This window comes from Ahaetulla prasina, chromosome 1, assembly GCF_028640845.1.
Source record: "Ahaetulla prasina isolate Xishuangbanna chromosome 1, ASM2864084v1, whole genome shotgun sequence".
Lineage (NCBI taxonomy): Eukaryota > Metazoa > Chordata > Lepidosauria > Squamata > Colubridae > Ahaetulla > Ahaetulla prasina.
Window position 1 is genome coordinate 1008906 of NC_080539.1, and position 21691 is coordinate 1030596.

A 21691-nucleotide genomic window follows, 5' to 3' on the forward strand; every position below is an offset into this window, starting at 1 on the left:
CCATTTTGGGGTCCTTTGTGACCACAGCTCTCCTCTTGCCTCTTCTGCAATATAGGATGAGAATAGTACCGGTACTTCGTTTAGGAATTGTTTCACTTAAACACGGTGGGTGAAGTCTCTTGTATTTTATGAACCCTGACCTGGCATAGTTGGCATTCTGGGGACTGTACTCCAACCTCCCTGAAGAATAGTAAGTAGGAGAAAAATATGCCCTAAAGTCCTTTTTTGGATACTGGGAGTCTACAAAGCTGTCATGACACGGAGGCAGATTAGTAGGCCAGGAAGACCCTTCCCCAACCTGCAGCCCCAGGTTTTCCTTCTTGTGAGTTATAGCCTTAGGTGAATCAATCTTTTGGTCTTAATTCTCCAACTGTAATTCTAGATAGTGTTATTTGCTGATTGTTGCTATTTGTTGTCATTATTTGTTGTGATTTGCTGATCATTAGAGATGCTGAGGTAATTCAGGAAAAGCTTTCTCTAGTTTGGCACTTTCCAGATGTGCCTGAATTTCTACTCCCACAATCCCCTGGCCAGTATGGGGGCAAGTGGGGAAAGGCTTCTGTATTCTGGTACTCAGAGTTGCCCCCAAAAATAAAATGGCTTTGGAGAAGATCATTTGGAAATGCTTTTTTAAGGCTGGCAGAGCAGGGAGGGGCCCTTGCTGGAATAATAAAAGGAAGAATGCAAAGCTCTGTAATTATCATCTTGTTTAGATTTCTAAATTCCTGCTGACTATTATTTGCCTCATAATGGCTGCCAGTTTGATGTAATCATGTAGTAGAGAGTGAGGCTGGCATAGTAGTTAAGGCATCAGGCTACAAACTGGGAGACGCTGAGTTCTAATCTCGCCTTAGGCATGAAAGCTGGCTGGGTGACTTTGGGCCAGTCACTCTCGCTCAGCCTCAGGAAGGAGGCAATGAGAACCTACTTCCAAGAAAACTGCAGGGCCTACAGGTAGTCATTGACTTACAACCGTTCACTTAGCGACCGTTCAAAGTCACAACCGTACTGAAAAAAGTGACTTCTCACCATTTTTCACACTTTTGACCGTTGCAGCATCCCCGCATGCATTTGGATGCTTGACAACTGATTCACATTTACAACGGACGCAGTGTTCCCGAGGTCACTTGATTCCCTTTTGCGACCTTCTGAGGAACAAAGTCCATGGGGAAACCAGGTTCACTTAACAACGCTGTTACTAAAGTGTGGCAAGAACAGTCGTAATAATGAGACAATTCACTTAGCAACATAAATTTTGGGTTCAGTTGGGGTTGTAGCTCGAGGACTATCTGTGCTGCAGGCCAGTAGTCAAGAATGGCTCAAAGGGACCCAATAAAGAAATAAAAATGGGTGCTTGGACAAGATAACAGCAAAGATCCAAGAAATGTTTGCAAGGTGGAGTTGAAGCTTCCGAGGAGGGTTCCATTTTGCCCAGGAAGAAAAGGGGCCCTTGGCCTTTGCTGGCCACTTGGGTGATGGTAGTGATGATGGTGGTGGTGGGAGGCTGAGGTGGAGACAGCAGTGGGGTCCTTGGTGGTTTTGTTGCAGACATTTCCCTACCAAACTAGGTAACATCATCAGTACTACAAGGAAGTGGGGCTTGCTCTCATTTTAACCCCACTCCTGACCTGCATTGGTGACGTTGCCTAGTTTGGTAATGAGACGGCTGCAAAAAAACCACCAAGTTCAGAGGGGCACCAAGGACCCCCCCCCAGTTGAATCCTGAACTACAGGTAGTCCTCAACTTACAACCATAATTGAGTCCAAAGTTTATGTTGCTAAGTGAAAAAATTGTTAAGTGAGTTTTGCGCCATTTTACAACATTTGTTAAGTGAATCACCGGGGTTGTTAAATTAGTAACCCTGTTGCTAAGTGAATCTGGTTTCCCCCTTTGGCTCTGCTGGTCAGAAGGTCGCCAAAGGGAATCACCTGACCCCGGGACACTGCAACCGTCATAAACGTGAGTCAATTGTCAAGCATCCTTCAATATAGGATGAGTACTGCGGGCTTCTTCCGCTGACTGCAATTTGGCAGTTCAAATCTCACTAGACTCAAGGTTGACTCCTCGGAGGTGAGGAAAATGAGGAGCCAGATTGTTGGGGGCAACAAGCTAGCTCTGTAAACCGCTTCGAGAGGGCTGTAAAAGCACCATGAAGCTGTATATAAGTCTTAAGTGCTGTGGCTGTTGCCATCCAAATGTAAATCACATGACTGTTGGCCTGCTACAATGTCTTTAAGTCTGAAAAATGTGCATAAGTCTCTTTCTTCAGTGCCGTTGGGACTTGGAACGGTCACTAAATGAACGGTTGTAAGTTGGGGACGGTCTGTAGAGATGTTCCCTGCCTCTGCTGCCGTGTTTCTGGAACGCTCCCAATGTGGTTCAGCCTGTTTTCGCAGCTCCCTGGCGAGAGGCCATCATCGGTCCTCACGTAGGTTTAGCAACCTGCCCTTTGACTTCCTGCTCTGCTGTAGTCTTAAGCGAAGGGCCGGAGCCAAATGCAGCTCCTAGACTTTGGGGCCAGTGGGGTTGCTCACGACAAATGTAGGGGCGCACCTTTGTTATTGCTGCCATCAAATATGGACCGGCTGGATTTTGTGTGACTTTCAGAGGTGCTGCCCTGCACATAGCCAGATGTGAGATGCTGATGATACGTTGGGGCTCCAGGAACCCGTTGGATTACTGCCACGGTGTCAGCTTCCTTGCTGTGAGGAAGCAGTTTCTGCCTAAGCTACTTAGGGCTGGGGTCAAGTTAGTAGATTTGGGGTAATGTCTACGGGGATTCTCCGTCATCCAGATCACGGTTGTCCCAAAGGTGCTTTTTCAAAAAGGCAACTGGATGTTGTTTTTCTTTGAAGACGTTTCGCTTCTCATCCAGGAAGCTTCTTCAGTTCTGAGAACTGAGAAGAACTGGAGAAGCTTCTTGGATGAGAAGCAAAACGTCTTCAAGGAAAAACAACGTCCAGTTGCCTTTTGAAAAAGCACCTTTGGGACCCTTGGAGTAATGTTCCCATCAGTCCCTTGTTCAGATCACTCCCTGTTAGACTGAGCGCTCCCCACCAAAGGGGGGAAGGATCTAGTTCAGGGGCCTCCAAATTTGGCAAGGTTAAGACTTGTGGACTTCGTCCCAGAATTCCCCGGCTGGCTGGGGAATTCTGGGAGTTGAAGTCCACAAATCCCCATCTGCTGAAGCCAGCTTGATTACAGAGAGGTTGCTCCGAAAGCCCGACGCCCAGTTCAGGTGAGGCTTCCATTGCCTTGACTGAGAGGATGAGGAGGATTTTGTATCAAATCAAGCCTGTATAGGCTCTGCTTCTGAGTCCCTCGAAGCTTCCAGGTTCTCAGAGGTGGTCTGGGACACAGAGAGGCAGAAGAGAGGCTGAGGGGGCTACTGGAGGAAGAGGAAGAGAAATGGTCTACCACAAGCATGGGCCTTTATTAAGGAGGGCTGGCAGTCCTCAACTTACGACCACAATTAAGCCCCAAAAGTAAGACAGTAGTTGTGTGAGTCTGGCCCCATTCTGTGACCTTTCTTGCCACTGTTGTTGAGTGAGTCACTGCAGTTTTAAAGTTAGTAACACGGTTGCTAAGTGAATCTGGCTTCCCCATTGACTTTGCTTGTTGGAAGGTCGCAAAAGGGGATCATGTGTCATTCCAGTTGCCAAGCAGCTAAATTTTGATCACGTGACCACGTGGTCATAAGTCTTTTTTTTTCCAGTACCTAAATGAACAGTGGCAAGTCAAGGACCAGCTGCAATCCAACAGCCTTCATGAAAAGACTGGCTGTTCCGACTGATAGAATTTAGATTTTCCCCGAAAAGATGAGCATCTGGAAATCAATTACACCACTGCTAAATTCTAGACCCCAGCCATAAAACTTCACAATAATAGTTACCTAATCAGGCTTTGCTGTATTCTCAGGTTGTATTTGGTCATGTCTGGTCTTGGACCATAATAAAATATTTGTTGTTCTCTGGGAAAAGTGGACTTGGAACTGCTGGAACATGCTGATCCTTTCCTGTTGTGTACTTGTGCAGTGCTGATTAGGTACTACCTCATGTCTTATTTAGAACATAGAATGGCAGAGTTGGTACGCGTGCCACAGGTGGCACACATAACCATATTGGTGGGCTTGTGAGCTTACCTCCAGCGCGCATGTGTGTGCCGACCAGCTGATTTTCGGGCCTTCTAGGCCCACCAGAAATAAGGAAACAGGTTGTCCCGGTCTGGAAGTTGAGAAACAGGCCATTTCCGGCCTCCAGAGGGCCTCGTGTGTGTGTGTGTGTGTGTGTGTGTGTGTGTAAGGCCGTTTTTGCCCTCCCCAGACTCCTAGAAAGGCTCTGGAGCCTGGGGACAGCAAAAAATGGTCTTCCAGTCCCATTGGAAGTTGGCAAACGGGCCGTTTCTGACCTCCGGGAGGCCATCACGTGCTAGGAGCAGGGTGGGCACATAGAATGGGTGTGGGAATGCACATGTGCGACACCCCCACCCCACCCCCGCTCCTGGCACGCAGTGGGAAAAAGGTTAGCCATCACTATACTATACCATTTCAGACAAATACCTATCCAATCTCTTCTTAAAACTCCCCAGTGTTGGAGCATTTACAACTTCTGGAGGCAAGTTGTTCCACAGATGAATTGTTCTCACTGTCAAGAAAATTTTTCTTTGTTTTAGGTTTAGTTTGTCAATGAGTAAAATGTCCCTGGGAATTCTCATTGGACTTTCTCTCCATTCTCGCCGAGATGCTTTTTCAAAAAGCAGCTGGACTTGCTTGGTTTCTTTTTCCCTGTGAAAACATTTCGCTTCTCTTCTAAGAAGCTTCTTCAGGTCTGGTGGGGAATGGAAGGATTTTTATATTCTTTGCTGCCTCTCTTTTTTTACCAATTCTTTTTTTATTTTATTTCAATCAGCATAACTTTTTTTTTTTTTTTTTTTTTTTTTTTTATTGAAAGAGTTTTAAAAAAAACAAAAACATTTTCCCCCTTTTTTCCCCCTCCCTCCCAAAAAAAAAGACAAAACAAAACACCCCCCTCCCTCCCCCACCCCCGGCTTCCCGGGTCAATCACAAGGTAAAGTCCAATCCAAATAACCACATCCAAAGCTTTTAGTCTCCCAACCCCTCCCATTACATAAAATAACTTTCTAATTATTCAAAGGCAATCTGATATTTCTTAATCTGATATCTGTTTTGTAGATAATCAATCCATTTTTCCATTCAATTAAATATCTTTCCTGCGTATTGTCTTTTAAAACGCTGAGATTTTAGCCATCTCAGCCAAATTAATAACTTTCAATATCCATTCTTCTATTGTAGGTATCTCTTCTTTCTTCCAGTATTGTCCAATCAACAGTCTTGCTGCTGTTATTAAGTTCAAAATCAATTTAGTCTCAATCCCTGTACAATCCATTATAATTCCCAAAAGGAAAAATTGTGGCAGGAACTTTATCTTCTTCTTCAGTACATTTTGAATAATCCACCAAATTCTTATCCAAAAGACCTTAATTTTCTTGCAAGTCCACCAAATCTGAAAATATGTAGCATCATCACAATCACTCCTCCAACATTTCGCTTGGATAATAGGAAACATACATGATAATTTTTTGGGATCTAAATGCCAACTATAAAACATCTTATAAAAATTTTCCTTAAATTCTGTGCTTGTGTAAACTTAACATTTCTAACCCAAATTTTCTCCCATGTTTCCAACATTATTGGTTCCTGAATATTCTGTGCCCATTTTATCATACAATCCTTTACCAAATCCTTTTCGAATCTATTTCAAGCAACACATTATACAATCTCTTTATATGCTCCTGGGTCTGATTTCTAATTTGCTTTATTAAATTTTCCTCCTTTGCATTATACCAATTTTTGATCTTCTTTCCATCTAGCACTTATTTGCCCATATTGAAACCAAGTATAATTCCTCCCTTCTTCATTTAATACCTGTAATGATTTTAATTGCAATCTACCTCCTTCAGCATACAAAAGTTCTTTATATGTAATCATTTCCTGTTTCTGTTCTATATTTATATTCTCTATTGCATGTCTAGGGCTCGCCCATATAGGAATCTTATAATCTAATTTATAGGAATATTTATTCCAGACCATAAAGAGCACTTCTCAACACATGATTCTTAAAAGCCCTATCCACTTTTTTCCATAAAATAAGTACGCATGCCATCCATATAACAAGTCATAACCTTCTATATTCAAAATTCTTTCCTCTGTTAAGTTAAACCAGTCACTTATTACTGAGAGGGTTACTGCTTCATAATATAGTTTAAAATTAGGCATTCTTAAACCACCTCTTTCCCGTGAATCCTGTATTATTTTCATTTTAACCTCGCCTTTTTACCCTGCCATATAAATTTATTAATCCCACTCTGCCAATCTTCCAAATTTTTATCCTTTTTAATTATAGGTATCATCTGGAACAGAAACAAAAATCTAGGTAACACATTCATTTTAATAGCATAATCCTTCCCAATAGGGATAACTGCAATTTCTTCCAGCCATTCATATCATTCTGAACTTTTTGCCATAGCAAGTCATAATTATTCTTATAAAGTTTCTTGTTCGATGAGCTAATATAGACCCCTAAATATTTAACCTTTTTTACTACCTCAAATCCTGTCATTTCCTCTAGTTTTTGTTTCTGTTGTATAGACATATTTTTAATTATCACTTTTGTTTTTTTCTGATTTATTTTAAATCCTGATACCTTTCCATATTTATCAATTACTTCCAACAAAAATCTACTTGAATTTATAGGATTCATTAACGTAACCACTACATCATCTGCAAAAGCTCTAACTTTGTACTCATATTGTCTAATCTTAATTCCCTCTATTTTCATTAATTCTCGTATTTTATCTAATAATGGTTCCAGAGTCAAAACAAACAATAATGGTGATAAGGGACATCAGCATAACTGAACATTGTATTCTGAGTTATTTTACAGTCCAATATTAATAACAATACTATTAATAATAATAGTAATGATGGTATATTGTTTACTTATATATAATCATAATCTTTCATTATTTACTTGTACCTAGTAGTAATCTTTTCTATTTTTTACTTCTGTTATCTAGCCACTGATAGAACACATCTCATGCTGAGAAATTCTCTGATTCTTCCTTATCTTTTATTTTAATCTATCCATCTCTGTACAATCTAATATCTTTTTAATTATCTTCTTCTCTGTAGGAGTATCCTCATTCTTCCAATATTGTGCAAATACAATTCTCGCAGCTCTCAACACGTGTAGTATTAGAGATGTATTCCCTTTGTTGTAGTTTTCTGGTATTCTACCTAACAAGAATATTTCTGGTTTCAAATCTGTATGTTGCTTTATCATTCTTTCTGGCCATGTGTGTATTTTCATCCAACATGTTTTTGCCTTTGGGCATGTCCACCACATATGATAATATGAACCTGGTATCTGATTGCATTTCCAACATTTAGTGGACGTGTTTTTGAACATCTTTGCTAATCTTTGCCACCTCATCTGGTCATTAGCAACCCGAGGGTTGGTCGTTACTTGCAAATGTTGTATGTGTAAAAGTTACAAATGCGTAATGTTTTCTTGCCACAATCGTAAAGCAGTTTTAGAGGCTTCTTTTTAACTCCAGCCTCTTCCCTCTCCAGGCAGCGCAGCTGAGAACCGCAGCCATGTCGGACTTTGTGGAAAGCGAAGCGGAAGAATCAGAGGAGGAGTATGATGAAGACGGGGAAGTGGTCTCAAGGCCCCCCAAAAAGTTTGTGGAAGATGAAGATGGTGAGCTTAGATAGCGTTCCCAACACATGTTTGCCTTTCAGTCCCTCAGTTTGTTTTGTGAAAGTTAAAAGTCATTTTGTTATGAGAGGGACAGCAAAAAATTTCAATAAATCAATAAAATAAATTAATTTTGTAGGCCATATTCACAGTAACTCATGTTTTGATCACTTCGTGGTTGGATTACTGTATTGTTCTGTGCTTGGGGCTGCCCCTGAAAAGTATTCAAATGCTGCCATTGGTCCAGAATGCCCTGGCACAGCAAAGTTTTGAGCATTCCACAAGTTGGCCAAGTAAATTGAGTCCCCTGTCCCTCCGGGTCAAAGGGACCTTGTAAGGCACTTCCAGATGGAAAGGATTGGCCAGTGGTATCACCGTTGCCTGAGGGACGCCTGTGGGGGCTCCTTTTAGATCCCCCCCGTCAAAGAGCTGGAGCAAATGTTGGGAACTCGCTCCATCCCATAGCAGCAGGTGGGTCTCAAATGTGGGTTTGGAAACCTCCTACCCAGTGTCCCGACCACAATGACCCACCAGGCTCCTTATGTAAATCGATTTACTAAATTTATATGCTGCCCATCTCCCGGCTAAGGCAGCCCTGAGTGGATTACAAATGATGACAAAGATAAATATAAAAGCGATTAAAAAGAGATGTGTAAGACCAAGAGCCAGACAGCACAGGGGTGAGAACTTATCTCATCAATCATCTCCCTCCAGTAGCAAAGCCCTTCCATAATACCTCTGCTCTGCCAGTTGCCATCTCCCAGTGGCTTCGGAGTACATTTCAGGCCACAGCTGGTCATCCGAAAAGCCCTACATAGCACAGGCCAACAGAGTGGGGGGTGGGGCATCTTTCTCTGATTTCTTCCGCTTGCCCCACCAAAATTGAGAGAGCTGCCTGCTCGGGGGTCCCCTCTGTTAGGAAGTGTCACCTTGCGAGACCTTAACCCAGGCCTCATCTGTCACGGCACCCACCCTGAGGAGCCACATCACCTCGGAGATGCCCTGTTCTTTGTGACAAGGACCCATTTGGTCACAATAAGTCAGTTGGCCTTTCAGGAGCCCCACAACCTCCAGCCCTGCTGGAGTTTGAAGTCAGCTACCGGCCGTTTTGGTGGCTGCTTTGCTCCTAGTTCCCCCACCTGGTTTGCCCGTCCCCGGAATGAGAAGGGCTTGCTGTCTGATTCTTCCACAAATCAGTGTGTGATCCAAAGCCACAGGGTTTGTGGGACTCTGTTCCCCCGAGGTTCTTCTGCCCCTGTCAAGTGTCACAGCCGGCCTAACCCTTGGTCAGCCCCCCTTCAGGGCCAAATCTCCCTTTGCTTTAGTTTTCCTTTATTTTATTTTTGGCTGCCTCTTTCAGAGGAGGAAGAAGAGGAGAACCTGGACGACCAGGATGAACAAGGGAACCTGAAAGGGTTCATCAACGACGATGACGATGAGGAAGAGGAGGAAGAGGAAGAGGCCAGCGACTCGGGAGACTCGGAGGATGACGTTGGCCGGAAGAAGAGAAAACGCAGTAAGTCTTTGAGACGGGCATGCAGGAAAGGATTGGTCGTTATGTAGACAGCAGAGGGCCAGGATATCCACGCAATATCCAGGGCTTTGCCCCCTTACATCAGCCTCTCCCACTCGTTCAGGCAGGGAAGGTATGCTACTGACCCAAAGGGAGGATGCTACTACAAAGATCATCAGGTGGCTGGAGGCCAAAACATACAAAGAACAGTTGCAGGAAATCGGTTTGGCCAATCTAGTGAGGAGAAGGACATTAGGGGGGGACAGGGTAGCATCTTCCAATATTTGAGGGGCATTCAGAGAGAAGAAGGGGGGGTCAACCTATTCTCCAGAGCATCAGAGGGCAGGACAAGAAGTTGTGGGTGCTCCATCACGGGGGGTTTTAAGAAGAGACTGGACAGTCACTTGTCTGAACTGGTGCAGGGTCTCCTCCTTGAGCTGGACTAGAAGACTTCAGGAGTCCCTTCCAACTCTGTGATTCTGTTACAAGTGTGAAATGTCTTCACACTGTGTGCAATAGGTCATGGACAAAAGTCCCCATCAGTGGAAGAATGTCAACTGGCAGTATCTGGTACTGCCACTATACCTGCATTGTAGAAGATCTCACACTCAGAGGTGAGGTACGCCCCCCCCCATATGTATGTATGTATGTGTATACACACACACACACACACATATTGAAAGAAAAAAAGGCAAGGAAGGGAGAGGGGGAGAGAGAGGAAGAAAAAGAAAAGAGGGAGGAAAGGAAGGGAAAGGAAAGGGGAGAGAGAGAGAGAAAGGAAAAAAAGAAGAGAGAGAAGGAGAGAAGAAAAGGAATAAAAAAAGATGAAAGAAGGAAGGAAAGGAGGCCTTGCAGTTCTGCCTCTCCTCCCTCCTCCTGCCATGATTGTCAGGTCCTGCCTCACCAATCTTCTCAAGGAAACAGAACTCTTTAAACGATGAACATTTCAAAAGAAGCTTTTATTGAAAGACAGGGATAGCAAAGGAGATGTAGGCGGGATCTGAGGTTTCCCGCTCAAAGCGCTAAATTAAACCCTTGCAAGCCAAGCCCCTCCCGATGCCCCGTCCAACATGGAGCCAATCCCAGGTGGAGAACCTCAGGCAGGGAAGAGGGTAACTGTCATTCTCCCTTTCTCCGTGGCCGGGATAGCCCAGATGGCTCCAAGCGCATTCCGTTCCTCCTCCCTGGGATGACCCCAGGCACCTTCCTTCCCCACCCTATTCCCTCAAGGACCCATACAAAGAAGCAAGGGAAAGCCCACGAAAGCTTCCCCCCCCCCCCCGCAACAGAAGGGCAGCGTCCCAATAGGAAACTTTGGGGACCTGACACTTCTCTCTCGTGACAGATTTTGATGACCGCCTGGAAGACGATGACTTTGACCTCATTGAAGAAAACCTGGGCGTCAAAGTGAAACGCGTGAGTATTATTGGGGTCCCTGGCGAGCCTCTGGGAGGGTCTCCGCAGTCAGCTGGGAGGAAGGTGCGCCTTGGAACCCTGGTCTTCTCCCTGGGTTCTTGTTTATTTTATGGTTCAGTTATTTTGCTTCTGTTTAAACTTGATAAAAGGAGGGCCCACATAGTTTGGGGGGGGGGATGCTGACATTATAACCTGCGTAAAGAGGGCTGCAGAGCAGTATGAAGCGGTATAGAAGTCTAAGGGCTTTGGGTCTTTTCTTCCTTTTTGTTCTTGAAAGCCCTTTCGTCCCAGAGTGAAATAGGCAGCCAATAAATTTAATAAATAAAAGAATGAATAAAATAAAGCCCAGGCCTGTGGATCTAGGACAACTTAGCATGGCCTGCTCACCACAGCCAACCCATGTGGGACAATTCACCATAGCAGAAAGGATTAGTTCCTTTCCTTATGCATCAAAGCGTTACAAAAGCTGATAACCAGAGGATGGATTTCCTTTGATAAAAGAGATAAAACAATTTTGATGAAAACATGATCAACATAAATAAAAGGAAGTAAGTGAATCCTGCGGCGAGTCACCCCACAGTGAGTTGGTTGTGGTGAGCTGGGCGGGGGGGGGGGATTGGACTAGAGGACCTCCAAGGTCCCTTCCAACTCTGTTATTCAGTGGGTCATGGGGAGTTGTCCCACTCCAGGCCCCGCTGCCTGTGCTGCTAGTGGATGTCCATAGGCCGCTCTTCCCCAAATCACCTGTTCCTTCAGGTGTCCTTCGGGGGTTTGCTACTTGGAGTAGGTGGTCCCTTAGTTGATGGCAGTGAAGCTCGCCCAGGCGGGCAGGCAGCCTGGCAGGGAAGGCCCGGGAAGGGGAAGAGACTGGGGCATTGACTAGCTGTGCCTCTTGACAGCAAAAATTCAGGCGGGTACGGAAAATGTCAGACGATGAAGATGAGAAGGAGGAAGATTATGGGAAGGAGGAGCATGAGAAGGAAGCCATTGCAGAAGAGATCTTCCAGGATGGGGAAGGCGAGGAAGGGGGCGATGGAGCTGACGGGCACCTGGCCACTGCTGACGATGAGGAGGATGAAGAGGAAGATGAGTCAGGTACGTGGGGCCGTGGGCCTCCTAGAGTTTAGCTTGGAGAGGGCACCAGCGGTGGAGGGAAGGGCAGTAAATTTTCTGCCCTTCTCCTTGGACGAATCGGAGTCCAGCTGCAAGGGGAATGGCTAGAGCAGTGGTTCCCAACCAGTGTGCCGCGGCACTAAGGGGTGCCGTGAGATCTTTTGAGGGTGCCGGGAACTTTTGAGCTACGGAGTTTTTAAATATCTATTTCCTTATAAGGGTGCCGGGAACTTTTGAAAGGCTTTCCAAGGGTGCCTCAAACAAGAAAAGGTTGGGAACCACTGGGCTAGAGGAAGGCGCTAAACGTACTCAACCGCCAGCCCTTCAGAATTTCCTTTGTCTAGTCCGATGGTCTCCCAGGCCAACCGGGGAACGCAGGCCCCGCTCATCAGATCAGGGAGGAGGGCGAGGGTCACTTAGAGCAGCTTTGCAGGGGTTCTTGCTGCTGTTTCTCTTAGACATCGATGACTTCATTGTGGATGATGACGGGCAACCCCTGAAGAAGCCCAAATGGAGGAAGAAGCTCCCTGGATACACAGACGCGTGAGTCGCCGCCTCCTCCTCCTCCTCCTCTTCTCCCTTGAGAAAGAATCCCTTTCTACTCTGAAATGCTCCCCAGGCGGATGGGAGGCGGTTGGGCGTGCCCGTAAGTCCTCTGGGCCATTGGGGGCATGGCTCTTGAAGATGGGGCCAGAGTCATCCAGTTGTGGAGCTTCTTGAGAAGGTGGTGGTTCCATTGGGGCCGTGGCTCTTGAGGGTGGGGCCAGCTTAATGTGACACAGATCTTCTTGAGAAGGTGGTGGTTCTGCTTCCTCCAACAGAGCTTTGCAAGAAGCTCAGGAGATCTTCGGCGTGGACTTTGATTATGATGAGTTTGAAAAGTACAACGAATATGATGAAGAGATGGAGGACGAGTACGACTATGAGCCCGAGGAGACGGAAGGGGAGATCCGGGTCCGGCCCAAGAAGACGGCCAAGAAGCGGGTCAGCCGACGCAGCATTTTTGAGATCTATGAACCCAGTGAGCTCGAGAGCAGCCACCTGACCGACCAGGACAACGAGATCCGCGTGACCGACATGCCCGAGAGGTTCCAGGTGAGGGTCACTCGGTTGTCCTTTCACCGTCTTCGCCCCTTCCTCTTGTCCCAACTCTTAACTCCCTAGTTTAAAGGCTTCAAGGGGACCTTAGGCCAGTCTTCCCCAATTTTGGCCACTTAAAACTGGGTGGACTTCAACTCCTAGAATCCCCAGGGATTCTGGGCGTTGAAGTCTGCCAATCTTCAAGTGGCCAAAATTGAGAAATGCTGCCTTAGACCTTCAGATGACTTCATGTTGGTGAGCAACAGGTAGGACCAGTGATCAAAAATGTGGGTACAGGTAGTCCTTGACCTATAACTATTCACTTAGTGACCGTTCAAAATTACGACAGCCCTGAAAGTAGTGACTTATGACCACTTTTCACACTTGCAACCGTCGGAGTATCCCCAGTCATGTGATCAAAATTCAGCTACTTAGCAACCAGCTTGTATTTATGGCGGTCGCAGTGTCCCAGGGTCATGTGATCCCCTCTTGGGACCCTCTGACAAGCCAAGTCGATGGGGAAGCCCAGATTCACTTAACAGCCTTGTTGCTAACTTAACAACTGCAGTGATTTCTTAACAACAGCGGCAAGGAAGGTCGTAAAATGGGCACAGCAAATGTTTCACTTAGTGACAGAAATTTCCGGCTCAGTTGTAAGTCAAGGACTACCTGTAGAGTAAACTGCTCCTTAAGCCCACCCGTCCTAGAACCCCCTGATGACATTGTCACTGTCATCTGGCACAGGGTCCCCAGACACTGTTTGGGCACCAGGGACCTACCGGACTGCCTGCAATTCCCTACAGAGGCTATGCATTGAGGGGAGGGGGGGTCTTTTGTTCTTTCATTCTTACATCCCTCAGGGCTGGGCCTCCCCCACCCCCCAGCAGTGGGGTCTCCAAGGAACTCTCTTCTCTCCTTGCCTTCCCCCAGCTGCGCTCCATTCCCGTGAAGAGTGCGGAAGACGATGAGCTGGAAGAAGAAGCCGACTGGATCTACCGGAACGCCTTTGCCATGCCCACCATCTCCCTGCAGGTAGGACCCCCACCCCACCCCGCCCCCGGGTATTGTGCCAGTATGCCTGGCTTGGCTATTCTCCTGCCCTGAGGAGCCCTGAGCCACTGGGGGTGGGGGGTGTTGGTTGCCATATCCTCCCCACCCATCCTCCAGGTCTCTTTTTATTTATTTATTTTTGTTTATTTATTTTGTCACAACAGTATATATAAGCATAAGCATGAAAATAACTATATAATATATAAGCATATATATAAGTATGTAATAACTATATTAATTGGATATAATGGAAGGAAACAATAGGACAGGAACAGTAGGGATGGTTGTGCTCTTATGCACGCCCCTTACAGACCTCTTAGGAATGGGGTGAGGTCAATAGTAGACAGTTTTTGGTTAAAGCTTTGGGGAGTATCTTCCCCAAATATATACAAACAAACATACGTGTGTGTGTGTGTGTGTATATATATTATATACAAACACCCGTGAAAACCTCAGAAAACAAATATATATATATATATATATATATATATATATATAGGTCTTTGGTTATTCGGGTTTTCTCCCACATAAAATTGGAAGTGTCTTGGTGACATTTCAATGAAGTCTCATTCTTCATCTTCAGGCTTCAGCTTCGTGCTTCTGGGAGCAATGTGTGATCGCAGCTGTTTCTTAGCTGACACTTCCAATTTTACACGGGAGAAAACCCGAACAACCAAAGACCTATACACAAACACCCGTGAAAACCTCAGAAAACAAATATATATATATATATATATATATATATATATATATATATATATATATATATATATATATATATATATATATATATATATATATATATATATAGGTCTTTGGTTGTTCGGGTTTTCTCCGTGTAAAATTGGAAGTGTCTTGGCGACGTTTCGAAGTCTCATTCGTCATCTTCAGGCTTCAGCTTCGTGCTTCTGGGAGCAATGTGTGATCGCAGCTGTTTCTTCCTTTTAACTGCTAGAGGGGGTTTGAATTGATTGGTGGGAGTTTGGCTGTGTTCTGATTGGATGATGACCAACCACACAGCATGAACAAACGAGATGATACCTCCTGCCTACCAGCCATTTGGAAACCCGCCCTTATTGACAAATGAGTCCCTAACACGAGGAATGACACCAGACCCACATTCACGAGGTCCACACAAGATGTCACCACCGCACATCCATCCAGAAAGCAGACCCAAACCCACACTGATCATGAAGCACAACCAAGGACCAGAAGCCAGACTGCAGCTGCAACATTAGCCATTTCAAACCCCTCCAATCCATACATGCAGCAGACTGACACCCACCATGGAGATGTAGCACGACCACGAACACGAAGCCAAACAACAGCAATGCGGCTCACTAGCTCAAATCCCCCTGCAACTCAGACTAATCTGAGCACAACCAAGCCCCCACCCAAACAGGACACACCCCCAGCCAAGGTTTTTTTCCCCCTTGAAAACATTTCACTTCTTATCCAAGAAGTGTTTACAGTTTTCGGGGCGAAGGAGGGAGGGAAGAGACAAACGAAGAGTGGGAGGGAGGGAAGGGAGAAAAAGAAAGGGGAGAAGGAAACAAAGGGAAGGGAGGAAAGAGAGGATAAGGAAGGGAGGGAAGGAAGGAGAGAAAGAAAGGAAAACAAAGAAGGAAGGAAGCTGTGGTGGTGAAGTGGTTAGAGTACTGTATTGCAGGCTAACTGCCCACTGCCAGATTTTATTTTTTTTATGTTTATTTTTTATTTTACATTTATATCCCGCCCTTCTCCGAAGACTCAGGGCAGCTTACAGGTTGACTCAGCCTTCATGCCTCCATGTTGTAGGCTCCGTTTGCAGGGGGGGAGGGCAATATGCTGGCTCTCTAAACTGCTCAGAGAGGGCTGCAAAGCCCCGTGAAGCGGTGTAGAAGTCTTAGGACTATTGCTATTGCTAGGGGAAGTTCTTGGGTACCAACCAGTTGTTTCTTCCCCCCCTCCCCCCCAGGAGAGTTCCGATTACTTGGATCGTGGCCAGAGCAGCAGCAGCTTCAGCCGGAAGGGGCCCAGCACCATCCAGAAGATCAAGGAAGCCCTCAACTTCATGAGGAACCAACACTTTGAGGCAGGTTTGCTCAGTGGGTGAAGGGGCTAAGAGTAAAGATGGTTTCCAGGCCCAGCTGCACCTTCCCACCCGAAAAGACTTCCCTGGCTGCCCCCACCCACAGCCTCCCTCCCGTCCCTTAATCAGCCTGTCTTACCTGGGAACAGGTGCCCTTCATCGCCTTCTACCGCAAGGAGTACGTGGAACCCGAGCTGCACATCAATGATCTCTGGAGGGTCTGGCAGTGGGACGAGAAGGTGAGGACCAGTTTGGGGCCTGGGTGGGAGGAGGACTCTCCTGTCAAGACTTAACCTACCTACCAGGTCGATTGATTTTTTGGTTGGAGAAGCAGAAATGGGCCCAAATGGACTGAGAAGAACGGGTGAGCGCTCCCTTTCTCTCTCTTTCCCTCACTCCTTCTAGTCCTAACTGTAGAGGTAGTCCTCGACTTACAGCCAAGATGGAGCCCAACATTTTTGCCTGCTAGGCAGAACAGTTGTTAAATGAGCTTTGACCCATTTTATGATCTTTCTTGCCACAGTCGTTAAGCAAATCACTGCAGCTTGTTAAGTTTGTAAGACAGTTGTTAAGTGAATTTGGCTTCCCCCTTGACTTTGCTTGTCAGAAGGTCATAAAAGAAGATCTCATGACCCCAGGACACTGCGATCGTCATAAGTATGAGCCGGTTGCCAAGCATCAGAATTTTGATCATGTGACCACGGGGATGCTGCGACTGTCATAAGTATGAAAAACGGTCCCAAGTCACCTTTTTCAATGATGATGTAACTTTGAAGGGTCACTAAAGAAACGGTTGTAATTTGAGGACTATCTAAACACCCTCGTTCTGAAACTCCAGGACTTCTAGTGATTATCCACTGTATTAAGCTATATCATTTGTTAAATTGTTGTTTATAGAATAAACTGGAATTCTTTGGGCTTTCATGTTAGGCTGCAGGAATTCCCTGCCGAATGACAAAATAGAGCGGAAAAGAGATCCGGAGAGGTTAATCATTTGGATCTAGTCAGGGTTTCTCTAATCTTGGCAACTTGAGGGTATATGGACTTCAATTCCCAGAAATCCCTAGCCATTCCGGAAGCTTCTACATCTTCAAATTGCGAAGATTAGGAAACGCTGCTTGAGCCTACGTGTGCTATGAGTGCCACGTAGCTTTTCCCTCTTATTCTAACCTTGAGGTGTCCGACCTTGGCTACTTAAAGACCTTTGGACTTCAATTCCAAGAATTCCCCAGCCAGTAATGGTGGCTGGGGAATTCTGGGAGTTAAAGTCCACAAGTCTTAAAGTGGCCAAGGTTGGAGACCCCTGCTCTACTCAAGGAAATGTTGGCACATCTCCAGGAAGCCTGGTTCAGTGGCAAAAGCCCCAGGATTTGGAAGGCTGTGCCGATGCTCTCAATGCTGGCGGCTTCCTTCCATGTTCCAGAGGGAAGAGGGAGGGGAGCACGAAGGCACCAGGCAAATGAGATTCCTGTGCTCTCGTCCTCCAGTGGACCCAGCTGAAGATCCGTAAGCAGAACCTGACCCGTCTCTTTGAGAAGATGCAGGCCTACCAGTACGAGCAGATCTCTGCTGACCCAGACAAGCCCCTGGCTGATGGCATCCGGGCCTTGGACACCACGGATATGGAGAGGTAAGCCCCATCCCTCCCTCTGCCTCTCTGCTTGGAGGACCTCCAGGCCCCTCTACTAGGACAGGCTCTCCTCCAAGCGTCACTTTTCTACCAATAAAGGGAGAATATTTGTAGCTCACGGTTGATATGAGGGGTCCTTGGTGCTCTCTGAGCTTGGTGGTTTTCTTGCAGACATTTTGTGACCAAAGTAGGGAACGTCATCGGTGCTAGAAGAGAGGGAGGTTTGTGGAAAGGAGGAGGACAGCAGGATTGGGGGTGGGGAAGAGAAGGAGGAGGAGGACTGTAAAGTCCTTGGTGCTCTCTGAGCTTGGTGGCTTTCTTGCAGACGTTTTGTGACCAAACTAGGGAATGTCATCAGTGCTGGAAGGGTGGGGGTTTGCGAAAGGGGGAAGAGAAGGACTGTAGAGTCCTTGGTGCCTTTCTTGCAGACATTTCATGACCCAACTAGGGAATGTCATCAGTGCTGCAAAGAAATGACGTTTGCAGGGAGGAGGAAGAGGAGGAGAACTGTAGAGTTCTGGGTGCTCTGAGCTTTCATGACCCAACTAGGGAACATCATCAGGGTTAGAAGGGAGGGGAGTTTGGGGAGGAAGAGGAGGAGGAAGAAGAAAAGGATTGTGGGGTCCTTGGTGCTCTCTGAGCCTGATGATTCCCTTGAAGATGTTTCTTGACCCAGCTAGGAAACGTCATCAGCGCTAGTGATAATGTTACCTAGTTTGGGTGAGAAAACCCCCAAGCTCAGAGAAGACCAAAGACCCCTCACTTTTCCACCTTCTGGGCACAAGCTCTCTCTGGAAGGGCTCCAGACAGCCTCCTTCCCCCGTTCCTCCCTCCTGGAAGATGCTGTCTTTGCAGGCTGAAGGACGTGCAGTCGATGGATGAGCTGAAGGACGTCTACAACCATTTCCTGCTCTACTACGGCCGAGACATCCCCAAAATGCAGAACGCCGCCAGAGCCAGCCGCAAGAAACACAAGAGAGTCCGGGAGGATGGTGAAGAGGAGGAAGGTATGCCGCAGCTCCTGCAGCCTCTAAGGGGTTTCCAAGGGGTCTTTGCCCTTGGGCACAGCTGCACGGCCTGCTCGTGCACGAGGGCACCTGCTCCGTCCTCCTGCGCTAACGGCCCCGGGGGTCAGGCAGATAGAATCAGGGCTGTCTTTGTCCCATCCATCAGGCAGGGGAGGTATGCTGCAGACCCTGTCCATCAAAGAATTCTGACCGGCTGGACCCGAGGAGGCCGCCTTCTCAGCCCTTGCCTCCACCCTGTGTGATATTCTCCTCCTGGAGATGAGGAGGGCTTCCACCTTCCTGGCCTCCAAAGGCCTGTATCAAGGTTCTGACCGACAACCCCAACCAAAGCAAGCATGACTGAGACGATCCAATCTCTTAATGTAAAGCATTGTTGAGTACATCATTTTGGCACAGGGGAAGGCAAAACCAGGTCTATTTCTCACACAAACCTACATAATTAAAGTATAGAATATCCATCCCCCTATTAGACCAGGTCGCATTGTCCAATTGAGTCTCATGATATTGTTATGAGAAAGTCTTTGGCTCTGGCAACCTCCTGCTGAAGTATCCTTGGTTCTCACAACTGTCTTCTTGCTGTCTGGAACCTATGTTCCATCTCCCCCTTCCCTTCCCGCTGGATCATTGGCAAGCTGAGAAGCAAAAATGGTTGCAACAGCAAAGACACTTGTTCAAAAAGCCCGGCTCAGCAGCCTCGCTTGAGCGGGAGGGGGCGCAGAAGAGCACGAGGCTGTGTGGTTGGTTAGTGCTCTGAAAGCCCCCCCCCCCTTCACCTTTTCACTAGGTTTTAGCACTTTTTAATCATTCTTGTCTCTTTTTGAAAGTTATAGTTTTATAGTTTTGTATTTTGGTTGTACACTGCCCTGAATCACTCTGTCGGTAGAATTTTACCTCTGTCGGTAAAATGAGGAGCCAGATTGTTGGGGGCCATAGGCTGACTCTGTAAACCTCTTAGAAAAGGCTGCAAAGCACTGTGAAGCAATACAGAAGTCTAAGTGATATTGCTATTGCTAAGTAGATATGATATGAAAGATAGATAGATTATAGAGAGATGATGAGAGAGAGAGAGAGAGGTTGGATGGAGATTAGAGAGAGAGAGAGAGAGAAAAAAAGTTTTGCCCAAAGGGGAAGGTCATCCCTCTGTTTTTGTCTTGCCTGGGGTGCTCTGTTCCAAGGGTCCCCAACCTGGCCTGCTGCCTGCCAGAAACCAGTCCATGCAAACAAGCGAAGCCCCCATCCACAGGATGCAGGCAGCACCCAAAACCACACCCCCTTCAGCCCATGGAAAAACCACACAGCCCTCCACGGAACCAGCCGCTGGTGCCCAAAAGGTTGGGGGCCACTCGATCCCTTTCCAGCACCAGTGTTACCATAGAGTGCTGATTCATTCCATGTCTGAAGGGCCCCTTACATTCTCGGCATTTGCTGGTTGGGATGTGACCCTCCTGTTCTCTTTCTAGGCGAGGGAGAGGATGGAGAGGATGAAGAGCAGAAGGGGCCGGAGCTCAAGCAGGCCTCCCGCCGGGACATGTACACTATCTGCCAAACAGCAGGTCTAGGTAAGTGCACCTTCAGGGTGCCCCTGCACCGCCCCACCCCCCCTCCCATCCCCAGGGGCCCTGCAAGGAATTACGGGAGGAGATTGGAAGTTGGTGGAGTTGCCAGGCATTCCAATGTGGGGTCAGGGAAGGTCAGTCCTCAAGTTATAACTATTTGTTTAGTGACCATTCAAAGTGAGACCGTTTCAGCATCTCCGTGGTCACATGATCAGAATTCAAATGCTTGGCAACTGATTTGTATTTACGACGGTCACAGTATTCCAAGGCCACATGACCCCCTTTTGGGACCTTCTGACAGGCAAAGCCAATGGGGAATCCAGATTCACTTAACAACCGTGGCAGAATTTGTCTCAGCAACATACATTTTGCACTCCATTTTGGTCGTAGGCCGAGGACTGCCTGTAGAGAATGCTTATGCTGAGCTCAGAAGTGTGTAGATTGGGGTCCCTCAATGTTTGTGTATCTGCAATGTTGCAGTGCATTGCATTGTTTGCATAATGAATGCCTGCGTCATTTATATATTCCAACATAAGGCAAATCTACGTGTCCCAGGATAATGTCGCAGGATCCAATCTGGGTCGGTCACCGGGACCAGCGGTTTTGTCTTCAGAGCTTTTGGACTGGTGCTGGAGCCCATCCTCAGGGAACTTCTCTCTGGCAGGGTGTGTGCTGTTCTGTGTGTGATGTTTATAATGCCTGCTGTAAGTGGCTTTTTAGCTGTTGTGTTGATTGGGGTATATTGATGGCTGGCTTTTAAGTCGTCTGAAGTCGTTTCCTTGTGCTGCCAAGCCCTCAGCTCCAAGTACCTGATAGGCTGGTGCTAAATCGTCACTCCTGTTGACCAACGAGGGGCCTGTTCCTGCGCCTCCACGTCCAACCATCTTAGTTAGATATAGAATTGAATGTGCGTCCTTGTTCATTGCAGTGTGAGGCTACCAATGAGTTCGGGTCTCCCTGTCTGGCTGCTCCCTTGTGTTCTTGCAATCTGGTAATTAGGTTCCTCCCTATCTGTCCTACATAGTCACAGAGGCAATCCAGGCAGGGGATCCGGTAGATTACATGTCCAATCAGCATCTAAAAAGCCACTTGCAACAGGCACCGTCTAACTACCACACACAGAACGGCACCCTCTCTGCCAGAGAGAACTTCCCTGAGTCCGAAAGCTCTGAAGACAAAACGGCTGGTCCCAGACTGGACCCTGCATTCGTGTATTAAACATGCTGAGCGCTGATGCCGGGCGGGTCTCTTCTCCAGATGGCCTGGCCAAGAAGTTCGGGCTGACCCCTGAGCAGTTTGGAGAGAATCTCCGAGACAGCTACCAGCGCCACGAGACGGAACAGTTTCCTGCAGAACCCTTGGAGCTGGCTAAGGATTATGTCTGCAGGTGAGGGGGGTCCTCCTCCCAAGGGGCTCCTTTGGGCAAGCTGAAAATCTCTCAAGGCAGCATTTCTC

The 21691-nt window shown here is 47.0% G+C and overlaps 1 protein-coding gene across 2 annotated transcripts in view; it reads left to right on the forward strand.

Moving 5' to 3' along the window:
• Nucleotides 1-21691, forward strand: part of SUPT6H (SPT6 homolog, histone chaperone and transcription elongation factor) — a 59267-nt gene that overhangs the window by 2065 nt on the left and 35511 nt on the right. For both annotated transcript variants that reach the window (XM_058163926.1, XM_058163927.1), the window contains exons 2-14: nt 7653-7782; nt 9140-9295; nt 10638-10708; nt 11608-11803; nt 12280-12364; nt 12643-12916; nt 13832-13933; nt 15909-16025; nt 16172-16261; nt 17510-17652; nt 18508-18659; nt 20141-20239; nt 21494-21623. In XM_058163926.1, the coding sequence (XP_058019909.1) occupies nt 7677-7782; nt 9140-9295; nt 10638-10708; nt 11608-11803; nt 12280-12364; nt 12643-12916; nt 13832-13933; nt 15909-16025; nt 16172-16261; nt 17510-17652; nt 18508-18659; nt 20141-20239; nt 21494-21623 (1721 nt within the window). In that variant the 5' untranslated portion in view covers nt 7653-7676. The remainder of the gene's footprint in view (nt 1-7652; nt 7783-9139; nt 9296-10637; nt 10709-11607; nt 11804-12279; nt 12365-12642; nt 12917-13831; nt 13934-15908; nt 16026-16171; nt 16262-17509; nt 17653-18507; nt 18660-20140; nt 20240-21493; nt 21624-21691) is intronic.